The sequence below is a fragment of the Hemicordylus capensis genome, chromosome 3, assembly GCF_027244095.1.
Source record: "Hemicordylus capensis ecotype Gifberg chromosome 3, rHemCap1.1.pri, whole genome shotgun sequence".
NCBI classification, from domain to species: domain Eukaryota; kingdom Metazoa; phylum Chordata; class Lepidosauria; order Squamata; family Cordylidae; genus Hemicordylus; species Hemicordylus capensis.
The window spans coordinates 243,968,151-243,983,468 of NC_069659.1; the positions used below are offsets into that span (position 1 = coordinate 243,968,151).

Genomic DNA, 15,318 nt, shown 5'->3' on the forward strand with positions numbered 1-15,318 from the left:
GCTTCTGAATTCAAACTAATATGGATTGATCAGTAAAGATTTTCAAAATTCCAAAAAGGGGGAAAAGATGAATATTGCAGTTCTGGAGTTGTAGAGATCGTAATTAAGGACAGTGGCTCATGTGTTGTAGACTGAGCCACCTGTCTGAGTGACAAGAGTGCTTGCTCCTTCAACGACACTTTAAATTTCACTGGTGCAGCTTGCAAAGGAGAGATAGGTCCATGCTTGCTAAGAAGTGAGTCCTTGCACTCCCACTGCTACCCCCATTATTACCAGCAGGAGTGTGGTCACATACTCCTTAGTAGGCATAGAGCCTCGGCACCTTTGCAAGCCTCACTGGCGAGATTTAAGTGCTGCAGAAGCAGTGAGCACACCTGTCGCTTAGATGGGTGATTTGATGCATGGGATGTGAACTACTGATTACTGCCAGTGCACTTCAATTGCCTGCTCGTCAATATATTCAAGATTACAATGTCCAAAAAAGGACTATACTCTAAGAGCATTTATTGTGGTTACTTATTAATATTACAAATAGGGAAGCCATTTCCTAAATGGCTATAGAATTTCCTTCTTCTAGAAATGTGAAACTATGCACATTTCACAACTGCATTATGCACTTGCTACGCACACACGAGGGCCTTTCTCACAATTGCATGGGCGGGTGGGAGGGTGGAAGTCAGGGCTAAGCCTACTTTCCCCGCAGATTATCCAGACTAATCCCAGCTGCACCACACAATCACCACGGCTGCAATTGGCATGGCATTCTGGAGGCTGGGGGGAATCCCACAATGCACTGCGTGACAATGCACTGCATGACAATGCACAGCAGACTAGTGCTCTAGGCAGTCGTATCTGTGTCAGTGCGCATTGCAAGCAGCCTGTGCTAACACACAATCCCAGAGCCTGGGTTAATAGTGCGCTCACTCCGTTAACCCAGACTAAGAATCGAGATTCGGCGATGGGTTTGATGTCGCAGCAACGCTGGGATCTGCGTAGATCTTGGCAGTTCTCATGGGCAGCCAAGTCCAGGTTTGGCTGCTTAAGCCTGGGTTGGCTGCTTGTGAGAACAGCCTCTCTGCATTTCTACTTTTTGCATTTCAGTAAAGTGGGTAAGTAAAACAAAGACTAGATTAAAATGTCAGCAACTGAAACAGCTTTCTGAAATGGAATGTTGTCCAACAAGACTTCTTCTTCTTTTTTTTAACCCTGCCTCCTATTCATGTTTAACATGCATTTTATTTTCCCCTCCCAAAGGTTTATTTTAGTACATTTTGCCTTTCAAATGTAGAGACATGTTTTTCTTGAAAGCAGTACAATAATGCTACACCCAGAAACACAAACACCAATAAACTATACTTTGCATCTAAATTAAATGATTAAATCCAGATATTTATACAAATTTATGCTGACAGATTAATACTTTTATAAATATATGAAATATATGCTATGGCTTGTTTTGCCTTTGTATTCATAGAAAATATTTGGCAATGTGTTTCCTTAGCACCTAGGTTAGCTACCACATCAAGAACTACATGAACAGCCTGATGGGGGATGGAAATGAGGAGGAAAAGGGAGTTCAGTTTTTTCACTAAACTTGCTGCTCTCATGAGCAAAGTTCTGCAGAAACATACAGGATAAGGACAGTGGGAAAGAAGTTACAATTCACATTTTCCAGCAGTCATAAGCCAAGATATAGTAATTACTTAACTCTTTTTATATTCTACCCAATATTCACACTAATTCATAGTGTGAAAGCCTCTTGATTATTACAGTTTCTGTAATTCCCACTGACTGCTTTGATCACAAACATTCAGTGGTTTAGTTCTGATAAAGGTTTTCAAATAACACTTAAAAAGCCTTTGAACCAGGCCTAATTGATTTTTGTGTATAATATCCACCATTGCAGATATAGTCTAGAAAATGGCTACTTACCTGTGAATATAGTATTCCCATGGTTTTCCTTTGGATTCTAGCTGAAGTTCTTTGCTCGTTGCTGGAATGGAAGGTGCTTGATTTTGTATTGACCTTCAAGTTCTTTTCAAAATTGATTAGAGCGTAATCTAAAAATTCCTTTACTGAGCTGAGCAGCAAACACCCTAAATAATTGTACACGTTCCAAAGTGCTTCCTCTGACTGTGGGAAGTGCTTTCTTAAACAGGCACTCTGTAAACCAATGCTGTTTTTCAGAGGCCCAACCCCGTGAGACACAGGTACATGAGGGTTAGCTCTCACATCTTAGTACATGTTGCAACAGATAGAGGGTTGGTTCATAGAGACTGCCCAAAAGGAAGTTGTGAAAACAGCAACAGAAACACTGAGACTTGTCATTAAAAAAAACCTGTAAAGAAAGACTGACTAGCAGTATGAATGAGAAAGTAAAACAGAAAATGGCAGAATTGTTACATTCTACAGTGCTGTTCAAATAGTATATTCAGCCACAAACAAAATATAATGCATATACATGCAAAGCAAATATAAAACATTCATTTCATAGGGACTGGTGCTGGCCAGTTGCCTAGTGGACTGTGCCCTTTGCCACCAATTCCCTACTTTTAGCCCACCTGCAGCTTCTAAATACCGTAGGTATATTTCAGCTCAATGTTTCTTTTCTGAGTCATGCACTAGCTAGTTCAGTTTCAGTGAGGGTTGGGCATAGAGTGATAAAACGTCACAAATATCACAAACTATTTCTAGAGCTTGCAAAACCAGTTCAGCAGTACTCCTGCATGAATCCTCTTCTACAAGCCAATTTTCAGATCTGTAACAGATTTTCTTTTGAGTCTGGGACGAGTGAGGAATCTATTCTCCTCCTCCAATACATCATTCAAAATGCTTTCCACCTTCCCCTGTTTCGGGGACATAGGGAGTTCGCTGGCAGTCCAGGGACAGACTCCAGCTGGTGGGCCTTCCCCCCACTGCTGCATGCACTTGCCACATGTGCCTGATGTTAGATGCAGGGGGCATGGACAGCACCCTCTGGAAGAGAAAGAAAACACTCAGCTGGCCCTTTGCTCACTGGCTAGGAAGGAGTGGGCAAGGGGCTGCATCCTGCACTCCCAGCCATCAAGTACAAAGGAGATCTCATAAAAATTGCCACAGCTACAGAAAGTTAAAACTGCTGAAAATTGACACTCTGTTTTTTGCCCAAATTTTTCCAGGCACATCTTATATTTATTTCAAATTTTGATGAAAATGACAGTTCGAGCTGATCTAGGAAGGCAATACTTTGTTTGATGAAGTTTGGAGTAGCGGTTCAAACATTATTGAGGTTTTCCTGCCCCATTAAAGCCCATATCTAGGAAGTCCCGGCAAAATTATACATAGTGTGGCCATATTGACAATAAAGCCAATGCTTGCCAGTACTGTAAGATTACAGGACTGCCTAGCAGGCAGACAGCTAGTGGATTCTGCTACAAGTGAAATGTCCGTTCTGTTAGTTAGGGAAGAGGGGGACAAGAGATATGGAATGGACAGTTGGAGAAAGCCAGGTGGTTAGTTAGCACTGTGTGAGAGCTTATTTCTGAGTAAATCTGGCCAGGGCTGTAGCATCCTTTTCTTCCCCCTATGCCATCCTTTCTTATCTGTCAGGCAGAATGACTCCCTCAGACTTCTTCAGAATTACCTCAGTTGACACTGTCCTTGCTGCTCATCCTCCACTGTCATAATGCTGACAAGAAAACTGCACTTAACTTCTGTGATAAGAATGCCTCATTGACTTAAATGAAGTAGGCCACATTAATAGGGATGTACAGAACTGGTGCAATCATGAACCGGACTGCCACAAACCAGGCCGGTTCATCTAACTGACTGGCCCAGCCAATAACTTTGACCGATCCGGTTCACATACCTGCAGTTCGGTCCCAATTCGGTTTGAATTCAGACCAAACCACACCAAATGGTCCGTACACACACTAACTGAGGTAATCTCAGTGAACTTTAGCTTCTTTACTACCTATTCACAACGCTCTAACACAAATCCCATTGATTTATCTCTCTTATCTCCTAGACCTTGGAAAGGGGGGAAAGTCTTTGTTTCACAGTGGGAAAACTCTACAAGTGGGCGCCACGTTAGCAAAATTCTTCATTGTGAGGACCATTTCCCACCTCCATGCTATGCTATGCTATGCTATGCTATGCTATGGGGACGGAGGCTGTAAGCAACAACAGAGCCCTGTCAAGCCCTAGCACCCTCTTGAAAGGCACAGAGAGAGCACTGGGAAGTATAGATCTTCCCAGAACCTTCCCCTCAGAGTTCTATGGCCAAAGTGCTGGAAAGACAACCTTTCCCAGCGTTCCATGTGCATCTTCCAAGATACTGTAATTTTTTTTAAATTTATAGACCTCCCTCTGGGGAGTTCCAATTAAAGTTCCCACACATACCATTGGGGATGGGTGCTGAGGGCTTTTCTCCCCTGTCCTATCTACGCTGGCTTCTGAAGCAGGTGTTGTAATGAACTGACCACAACAGCTTCCTTTTTCTTTTATCTTTAGACCCTGGTTTTCAGGCCTCAAGAATGTGCTTAACAGAATGTTAACTCCCACAGTGTGTCTGCTAACAGAACAGCTGCAACTCAAGCACTCTCAACAGTATTCACTATCTTGGTACTGGGCAATTAAGGCAAGGGTTAGAAGGGAAACCAGTATACAGGTGTTCTCACAAAACATGCATTTACAAAGGCATGACTAAAAAAAACCCCTCCCCTAACCAGAGGACTTTGCCAACATACAGGCCATGACTAGTGAGCATAGCTCTACCCCCTTTCCATGCATTCAATAAACACACGTTGAGTGTGTGTGTGTGTGTGTGTGTGTCGGGGGGGGGCATTGGACCGGGGTTAGAGAGTTTGTATGGGGTGGCTGGGGATGATGAGAGCTGTAGACCCAACATCTGGAGACCCAAGGCTGGGGATCCCTGCACGAAGGAGCTGACTATAACTCATAGGTTTACTACTGCACTAGTCATTTGAAAGCCTGCCCATTGTGGTACTATATAAAGTCCCTACTGAATTTTGCTTAATGTGACATTAAAAGCTCATTTCTTATGTGTAATTTTGAGGGGAGCTAAAACAGTTTAGACAGTATTTCCATATATCCTGAAGAGTTTCCTTTTCTCCAGCATGGAGGACAATTACATCGATAAGGCATGGTGGAATATAGGCCTTTGAGAAATCCAGCTGATGCATTTTTCTATACCTGCCCAGAGACCCCAGGCATGCATTTGAGACACACACACAGCAATTGCTGCTTACCCATGAGACTGGTACAAGCTCACAATACATTGCTTTTCTCCCACAGTGAAGCACAAGGTGATATTTGGATACTGGCATGAAAGACTCTGAGAAAACCAGCTATTGTGTTTTTCTCCCCCTGGTCCAGAGAGAGGGGTAATGCTCCAGATATGTGAAGCAGACACAGAGTAATATCTGCTTGCCTGTAAAGGCAGTCCAAGCATGCAATACATCATTTTATTTTTCTTGATGTGAAGAATGAGATAATATAAAAGTAGGCATGCTAGCATGTAAGTCTCTGAAAAAGCCCTCTATCATATTTTCTTTTACCTGGTCCAGATCTGAAGGTAGTGCTCCAGGCATATGACCTGGATTTTCAGTAGTCTCTGCTTACCCAAAAGCAGAGACTACTGAAACATTCAGGTACAATCATTCAGCTGTATTATTTTCCCTGATGTGAAGAAAAGCATTAATTCCATATCTGGAGTGCTATCATGTAGGGCAGTTAGCTATCCTATTTTCCTATGTCTAGTCCTAGGAAATCCAGTGCTCTCGTTGTGAAATCTGAACACCCTTAAGAGTGGCACAAGCTACAATGCATCGGTTTATTTCCCCCAAATATGGAGAATGAGATGATATATGGGTAGATGATACTGGCATGTATGAGTTTGAGAGGAACTGTAGCTTAGTGGTGGAGCACCTGCTTTGCCTGCAGAAAATCCCTGGTTCAATTCATGGCATCTCCAAGGTGCTTTCCAAACTGCATGCAAACTGCGTAAGGAAGTGGTGTAAAATCTGATGACTAACCCTAACCAGCACTAGCGGAGCCAGGGCCAGCTCTTACCAGTAAGCAGACAATGCACCACATTGGGGCGCAGTCTGCAGGAGTGTGTCAAGCCGATGATAACTCTTTTTAAAAAAAATTAAATTCCAGCTGCCGCGCGGCTGAGGAGATGGCTGCGGGGGTGCATGTGTGTCCTACCCCCTACACACACACCCGGCAGTGGGGGCAACGGCTGGTACAAGAGCAATGCCATGGCCTGCTGCTTGGCCCGGCGTCGCTTCCCAACTGTGAGGCACGCCTGCACTGTTAAGAATCTTAACTGCACAGGTGCACTTCGCAGTTGGGAAGCAACACCAGGCCAAGCAGCAGGCAACGGTGTTGCTCTTGTATCAGCCGCTGCCACCGCCGGGGGTGGGAGTATAGAAGGACATACACGCACCCCTGCAGCCATCCCCTTGGCTGTGCAGCGGCTTGAATTGGCGGGAGGTGGCGAGAAGAAAATGGCACCAGATGCAGTGATCATGAAGGAGGGAGGAGGAGGAGGAGACGGTGTTGGCAGCGGGCGGCAGCCGCACGAGGGAGCCTGGCAGCGGGCGGGTAAAAATGGCAGGGAGGGAGGGAGCCCACTGGGAAGAGAAAGCGCTGCCGGGGTGGGGGAGCTGCCTGTGGTGGGAGGAGGACAAGGACCTCCGAAACGACGGGGAACGGACTCTCTCTCTTTTTCTCGCCAAGACTGCTCCATTCTCTCTCTCTCTCTCTCTCTCTCTCTCTCTCTCTCTCTCTCTCTCTCTCTCATTCAAGCCAAGACTGCTCCATTCTCATCTCTCTCTCTCACTCACTCACTCAAGCCAAGACTGCTCCATTATCTTAAATCCCCAGGGCCTAAGCTTTATAGGTTATAACCAGCACCTTGTATTTTGCCCAGAAGCGTATTGGTAGCCAAATAGCTCTTTAAGTATAGGAGTAATATAATTATAATTATATTATATACATATTATGTACAAAATTATAGTATATACAATGTTATATACAGAATTAAGTAAAATCTTTTTGTATTGAATTTTGAATACACACTAATTGTATTTATTTTGAATTTTTATGTTTTACTATAACTGGGGGGAGGCTCGACAGAATGTTGCATCGGGGCGCCAGATCCCCCAGAGCTGGCCCTGAGCAGAGCCAGACCACGGGTGACCTGTGTCTGGCCGCCGTGGTGGCCCCACTCACCCCACCCCCTACATCTGATGTCAGATGTGGGGGTTAGCCACGCTTCCACATCTGACGTCAGATGCAGGGGGCATGGTCTGGCTCCCAAATGGGGCAACTGGGCCCCGTGCAGGAATTAGATCCAAGCCAGCACTGAGTTTGCAGCACAGCCAGGAGCGGCTCTTCCCTGCCTTAAAGGCATGGAGAGCTGCTTCTGGCCATGCTGCGAACACAGCACTGGCCATCCAACTCCCGAACGGGGCAGCTCTTCCCTTAAAGGCAGGAAAGAGTTGCTCCTGGCTGTGCTGCGAATGAAGCGCCAGCAATTTAACTCTCGAATGGGACCCTGCGGCCCTGCTCGGGAGCTAAACCAGCACCCCAGCTAAACCAGCATCTGACGTCAGACGCAGGGTGTGTGTCAGGGCCGCGAGGCGTGGCCCCTGAGGGGTGGCGGCCCAGGTTCTTTGCACCCGGTCATCCAGTGGTGGCTAAGCCACTGCTAACCAGCTTCAAAGTGTGTCATGTTTTGAAGCTGGTTAGGGTTAGCCATTGGATTTTACACCACTTCTTCCCATGCTGAGGCTTGGAGGGGAAAGAAAAAAGAAAGGAGAAGAGGAAGCAACCCCACCCCCACCCCTGGATCTGCACACAGGACGTGTGTGTGTGTGAGAGGGAGGGAGGGGGGGAGAGAGAGAGAGATTGAGAAAGAGAAGAGGAGGAGGGGTGGGTGACATGATGGCTTCCCTCCCTTCCTTTCCCCCCACTCAATGAATTTCTGCAAGAGCACCAGGCTCTTGCATAGAACTAAAATAAAATTGGCCAATTGCAACTGCAGGAGCCACTGTAGTGCTGGTACCGCAGTGCAAGAGCAGCACCATGGGTTTTATTTTGTTTTTTAGCCGATTTCACAGGCTGGTTCCTTTGTGTAAGAAAAGCTGGAATTTAGTTTTTTAAGGCTGATTTCAAAAGCAGAGAGGCAGAGATTAAGATATATCCACTGATAAGCCCCTCCACATGACACCTCAGAAAAAATGGAGCAAGCTTTTGACAAAGTTCCTCATCAAAGACTCCTGAGGAAATGTAGTGGTCATGGGATAAGGGGACAAGTACATGTGTGGATTGCTAACTGGTTGAAAGACAGGAAACAGAGGGCAGGTATAAATGGAGAGTTTTCACAATGGAGGGAAGTAAGAAGTGGGGTCCCCCAGGGATCTGTACTGGGCCCGGTGCTTTCTAATTTATTCATAAATGATCTAGAAGTAGGGGTAAGCAGCGAGGTGGCCAAATTTGCAGATGATACCAAACTCTTCCGGGTAGTGAAATCCAAAACGGGTTATGAGGAGCTCCAAAAGGATCTCTCTAGACTGTGAGAGTGGGCGACAAAATGGCAAATGTGATTCAGTGTTAGCAAGTGTAAGGTGATGCACATTGGGACCAAAAACCCCAACTTCAAGTATATGCTGATGGGATCTGAGCTGTCGGTGACTGACCAGGAGAGGGATCTTGGGGTCGTGGTGGACAGCTCATTGAAAGTGTCGACTCAATGTGCGGCAGCTATGGAAAAAGCCAATTCCATGCTAGGGATCACTGTCAGGAGGTCTAGGACCAACAAACGGAAGTACTTTTTCATACAACGCATGATCCACTTGTGGAACTCTCTGTCACAGGATGTGGTGACAGCCAACAACCTGGATGGCTGTAAGAGAGGTTTGGATAACTTCATGGAGGAGAGGTCTATCAATGGCTACCAGTCGGAGGGCTACAGGCCACCTCCAGCCTGTAAGGCAGGATGCCTCTTAGTACCAGTTGCAGGGGAGTAATGCCAGGAGAGAAGGCATGCCCTCAACTCCTGCCTGTGGCTTCCAGCGGCATCTGGTGGGCCACTGTGCGAAACAAAATGCTGGAGTAGATGGGCCTTGTGCTTGATCCAGCAGGGCTGCTCTTATGTTCTTAAGCTTGCAAACTGTTTTCAAAACTAAGAAATCAGCTATTATTTCTCATGCACATAAAACACTTTAAAACTGAAAGATGAAGATAAGATCTAAATATAGGCTGTGGCTGAATGGCACTTTGCTGTTCCCCTTTTATGCAAGATGGTGTCAAAACCCACCCAGATTGTATGAACCCAGATTGTATGAACACACACCAAGCCTATACGTAGCAAAGCAATTCTAAGTTCCCATCTGAAAAGCACAGAGGTAGAGCTAAAAAATACTCCCACCTAAAACCCTCTAGAGCTTGTAACAGTCAGTAAAGACCAGAGGTTTTCATTGCAAGGCCCACAGGTCAATGGTGGCTTCCATCGAACCAAAGTGTGGCTCCCTGACTGATGGTTTATTAAGCCTGTGAGAAGCTTTGGCTAAAAAGAAATACACTGCACAGTCCTCCAGTACTACGTAGTCCTCCGGCACTACCATTCTCACTACACAGTGTGGCACGTTGCCCAGTGCCAGTGGGATCCCTTTGAGAGAAACGAAGGCGTTGCGCTAACTTGGAAGGTGAGCACGGAGTGCTGGGAAGTGTAATCTTTCCCAGCACTTTCTATTTTTGCACCTTCGAAGATGGTATTGGGGCCCAAAGGGGGTCTGCATCTCATAAAGTGGACTCCCTAGCACTGGAAAAAGCATAGCACTGTATGGAGGTCTCTCACATTGTGGCTCTCACATTCAAGGGTTTTTTTGCCAGAGTAATCCCTGTTTGAAAAATAGAAAAGATGGCTGATATAGAGCTAGATGTATCAAAGCCCTGACTCAGCATAAGGCAGCTTCATCTAAGAAAACAAGCTATCTTATTTTTTCGCCTGATCCAAAGAGGCAAAATGTGCTTCAGATGTACAGTCTTAAGAATGTGTTGTTCGCATAACAGTGTCACAAGGACATGACACATTTTAAAAAGAGAAACCAAAGTTACCTCCTCAGAACAAATGTTCAAGAAATTTTGAAGGAAGCAAAGACTTGTTGAATCCCCAGGAAATTGCAAATTTCTTCTGTATACTCTCTGTTAGACTTCCCTTTTTCTGAGGTAGGGTGAAATTCAGTATACTCTCTTAAGAGCAGCATTCCCTCTAAAGTGTACACTTGTGCACATGCAAACAAGTTTTTTTAATGTCTGCTCAGTTAATTTTAGATCCTGCTCAAGTTGAATCAGGAAGGTCCCACTCTGAATGTGCATACACTGCTTTGTACTGCCAGAATGCTGCTCCTTGTGGCCGGTAACCAGAAAAAAACGCAAATGAAAAAATCCCACAAGAATATTGCACACAGAAAAAAACCCCACTGTCATAAAAGCACACAAGAAATAATGCGCACACAGAGCATTGCTCACACCAGAAAATGCCCACACGAAAAAATGCCCCCCACGGAAAAATATGCACACATAGTAATTTGAAATGTGCATTTTTTAATCTTGTTATCTATATTTTATAGTTTATTGTTATCTATATTTTATCTTATCGATATCTTATGATGAAAATATTTCATATTCATATGCTCTTGAGTGCAAATGTTTGTAAGGGAAAATACAGGAAATAAAAGTGAGCAGTTTTTTATCAATAAACTTTAAATTTATTTAATTTACAATTTGTCAACCTTTTAAATGTCGGAATGAAGTAATTTTTAAAGTAAAGACAGAAAGATATTATTTTAAATGAAATTATGTATGTATTAAATTATGTAGGGGCGGAGCACAAGAGGCCAGGAGATCAAATCAGGCTGCTGATGCTCCCCCTGCTGGGAAACAGCTGGAATAGCAGCAGAAAGTTAAGCTAACCCTTTTTATGAAGTTGCTGCTGCCGAGGAACTGCCGATCGGGATCCAAATTCACAGGGGGTGCAACTGCACCCTTGCACCCCGCCCCTGGATCTGCCGCTGGACTGGTGCCCCGATACAGACTCATTCCAAATGCATCAAGGAAAAGACATTACTACGCTCCAACACAAGAATTTTTCTGTGTGGGCATTTTTCCACATGGGCATTTTTCGGTGCGAGGAATTTTCCGTGTGGGTAATTTTCCATGTTGGCATTTTTTGGTGCGAGCAATGTTCCGTGTGCACATTTTTCTTGTGCGCATTTATGACAGTGGGGTTTTATCTGTGCACAATTTTCTTGTGGGCTTTTTCCCTGTGTTTTTTTTTTCCTCATAGAACCCTTGTGGCCACACCTGCACAGTTGGGCAGGGAGTGGGGTTGTGCCTGGCCTCAATGGGTAGGGCATGCATGGCAGCCATCTTGTGAAGGTCCAGCACGTGACTGTGCTTGGCCAATCAGAGGGGGAGGACTGGCTCCTAAGGGCCAGTCTCGTCTCCTCCCTGCACATTTTGCTCTGCAGAGTGACAGCCACCCACCCACTTCATCTCAGTGGGGGATAGCTAGTTGCCATTGGGACCAACTAGGAATTTGGGGGGCTGTACCTGATTGCCTCTGTTTGTGGCCTTTTTCCCACCCACTTATCACTGAGTTACCATGGGCTAATTTCAGGGTGGTGCTGTTGGATCGATTTGGTCACTTTGGCAGAAGAGTGTAGGTGTGGGTAGATAGGATTACCTATTGGTGTTCAGTCAGAGGGCCATTGAGGTCGGGGGTGGGACCATGGAACAGCCCTTCAAAGTTTTGCAGCCCTGAGCGTTGGCAATGGCCCCTTTGGGGATTGTTTTTTGCTCTGCTCACCAACTCAGATTTCTGCAGCTTGGGTTGCAGTGGTTGAGTAGACCTCCCCTCGACATGGGAAAACCACAAGGTGAGAGGATGTCTGGAGTTTTGTTCCTGACAGATTGAACACCTGACCTTTTGCCCCTGTGTGGGAGACAGTCCTCTTTAGGAGGTTGTTAACCATGAAGAGGAGTACCCACATTCTTGTCAGTTAATAACTATGTTGCAAATTAATTTATGTGTATTAATAAAGTGGCCCTAGTTTAAGCCATTTATGCACATCCTGTCTTGTTTGGGGTGCAACCATCTAAAATGTTCCAGCTGCACAGATGACCAAAACAAATGATAGGATGGGCTTTGGTTTTGACCTACCTCACTTTTGGAGGTCACTTGTCATCCTACCTCACTACCCCAGGTTTGTAACTGCTAGGTCAGGAGGACTCTTGCTGCCTCATTCAGCAGGACAGTGCTCTCCTAACCAGGAATCTGTGGTCATGAGGACAGGCTCTAAGGGTTCTTCATATTTATCTGTGTGGTTATACATACACATGTATTGTGGGGCAGCGTGAGCAACTGACCCAGTGCCAGTGCCAATTCCTAAAGAAACATCAGTTCAGCCCCTCTCCCTGACAATCCACCCTTACCACATAAAAATCTAAACTAAAATCACAAATGTTTCTTGACAGCTCTTGTTTCCAGCAGCACCCATCCCTTGTCATACATTGAGTTGTTTTCCAAATAGTTTAGAACAAAGAGATTTCAACAGATTTTAATGATTTTTAGCCATCCATCTAAGTATGAACCCTAACCTAAACAATAGGAGAAGGTCCCAAAGGAACCTTTTTCTTCCCATGCTGAATGAGGCTCCACCTAGCAGCTGATGGAGAGAATGTGTACCTGGAGTGATATGAAGAAGGCACCACCTATCACACAAAATGCATGTCCTCAAAACCATCGTCTTCTTTTCTTTTTCTAGAGTGCCAGATCACATACAGTGTGGAGAAGAGAAGGCAGACCATTCTAGAGGGGAAACTGGTTTATAAGCTCCCTCTCTCTCTTTAGTTTAAGGAATAGAAGAGTTAAACATCACCACCTGGTGTGAAGCTGTGAAATGACAATTTGCCACTCTAGCAATATATGAAGCACATATGCAAACAACAGTGGCCTCCATTGGTAGAATGTGTGAATCACAAACAGTGTGAGGAGGTGCATACCATTGCGTGGGTACTGTCAAGTGTAGACTGTATTTTATCTTGTAAAGCGGGGGCAGCCCTAAGGCAAGCATAGCTGTTTGGTGCTAGATAAAGATTTCTACACCAAACCTGGAAGTAGGGCATTATCCCATGAAAATCACAGTAAGAAATGTCTGGTGCTTTAGGGCATTAGGGAACACATGATGTACGACACAAAAAAAGTTCCAGTACCACCATGGTCTTAAAAGGCATACCAATCTGAAGCAAGTCCTGAGCACAACATACAAAAAAAATCCCCAAACCCAACATCTGATAAATTACACAAAAAGATAGTAAGGTCGTTCACTGCTGGGGCTGGGAGGAAAACCCAGGTGTTCCCGGAGTGATCGGAAGGTCCGAAAATTCCCACAGGCCAGAGGAAACCCAGCTGCGTTTTCTGGAATCTCACAATCCCTATGGAAACTCAGACTGCTGGTAGCCCAGACTTTCACACGACTGAACAGTGAGATAGGAAGGCACACACACACACCCTTCTGTCTCACTTTCAGTCCAGGCTAGCACTGCCCTACTCGAGTAGGGCTGGTCATGGGAATGACCTTAGTGGCTGTCATCCAGACTAAAATTACTCATGTGCAGTGGTCCTTGTACATAGGGATTCCCAGATGTTGTTGACTACAACTCCCATCAGCCCCAGCTGCAATAGCCTTTGACTGGGGGTGATGCGAGTTGTAGCCAACATCTGGGAATCCCTCTGTATAAGGTACATTGCTCATGAGTAATCCCATTTATATGAGACAAGTTAATCGTGACTTATTTGTCCCATTAATTTCAATGAGACTACTCATGAGTAATTTATTCTGGCTGTCAGCCAGTATATATTGTCACTAATATATGTGACAATATGAAAAATAGCAGTGAATAATTCATCATTTGGGATGGTCATTAATAACAGCTGAAGTTTCTTCTATTTTTCTTCAGATGTCGTCACTGAAAAAATCTTTTGAAACATATTTAATATAACAGCAAAGCAAATACTCCCTCCAACATTTAAGTGTTCTGAAATATGACTAACCCTGCAAGCAAAACATTGAAATTATAAGGGGTGGAGTGGAGTACAACTAGGGTAGCAGTACTGAGTGTCTGCTTGACATGCATATAGGTGTGTTGTATGTGCAAGTAGGGCTCCCACTGATCTGACAAATATCAATATCAAGAGCCAGTGCGGTGTAGTGGTTAGAGTGCTGGATCATGACCAGGGAGACCCGAGTTCAAATCCCCATTCAGCCATAATACTAGCTGGGTGACTCTGGGCCAGTCACTTCTCTCTGAGCCTAACCTACTTGATAGGGTTGTTGTGCGGAGAAAGCTTACCTATGTACACCGTTCAGGGCTCCTTGGAGGAAAAGCGGAATATAAATGTAATAAATAAATAAATAAATAAATAATATCAGAAGTCCTATTGATTTTTAAAGTGTTTGCTGTTTCAAACTGCCAGACAAGGCAGACAGTTCAAGGGATGAGATATAGTGGGAAAGCCCCCACAACCCAACCCCAGGGTGATTCTGTGCTGCCAGGTCCCCACACACTAGGAGAACCGGGGAACCCAAGCCAGCACCTTCAGGATACAGCCCTGCTTTATCCTCTGACTCAGAGGAGTCCCCTGAGTACCCGTTGGCCCCAGTAGAACCCCCAACCCCCACCTTCACCCCATGATGCTGGAGCCAGCATTTTAAAAAATTGGTCAAGGCTCCTTTAAGGAGCAGAGCCTTTCCTAGAGTGGCCAATTCATCTGCCTGAGAAGCAACCATAAGAACAGTCTTCTCTAAGCATATACTAGACAAGCTTGGATCTCCAGCTGTTGATGAACTAAAACTCCCATCATCCCCAGCCACAATAAATCTTGCTGTAGTTCACTGGGAGCTGTCCAGCCATGTGAGATTTTTTAATATCTGCAAGTGGTTGGTAAGGAATTGCTAACTTCACCCAACTACTGTGGAATCAGGGAAATCAACAGCTGATTTGGCTGTTCCATTCCGTTCCAGATGTCAAACCTAGGAAGTCAGTTTGAAATTTTGCTTATTTGACTCCTCTATTCTCTCTTTGTGTGGAAGCACAGCCAATATATATATTTGTTTATATGAGATTTTAAAGGCTCTGAAATGGTTATATTTTGCAAGCTAGATTGCACCCAGTGCATATAACAGTAGGCAAAGCTAAGCTACTAATTGTCTTGCTGAGCTGACTTTCATCAGGGTACTACAT

At 44.9% G+C, this 15,318-nt stretch overlaps 1 protein-coding gene across 1 annotated transcript in view; it reads right to left on the reverse strand.

The window, feature by feature from the left end:
• The window catches only part of ANKRD22 (ankyrin repeat domain 22), a 39,685-nt gene extending 37,522 nt beyond the window's left edge, over positions 1 to 2,163 (reverse strand). Inside the window, exon 1 of the mRNA XM_053311343.1 lies at positions 1,933 to 2,163. Within this exon, the coding sequence (XP_053167318.1) occupies positions 1,933 to 1,953 (21 nt within the window). The 5' untranslated portion in view covers positions 1,954 to 2,163. The remainder of the gene's footprint in view (positions 1 to 1,932) is intronic.
• Positions 2,164 to 15,318: the final 13,155 nt, after the last annotated feature.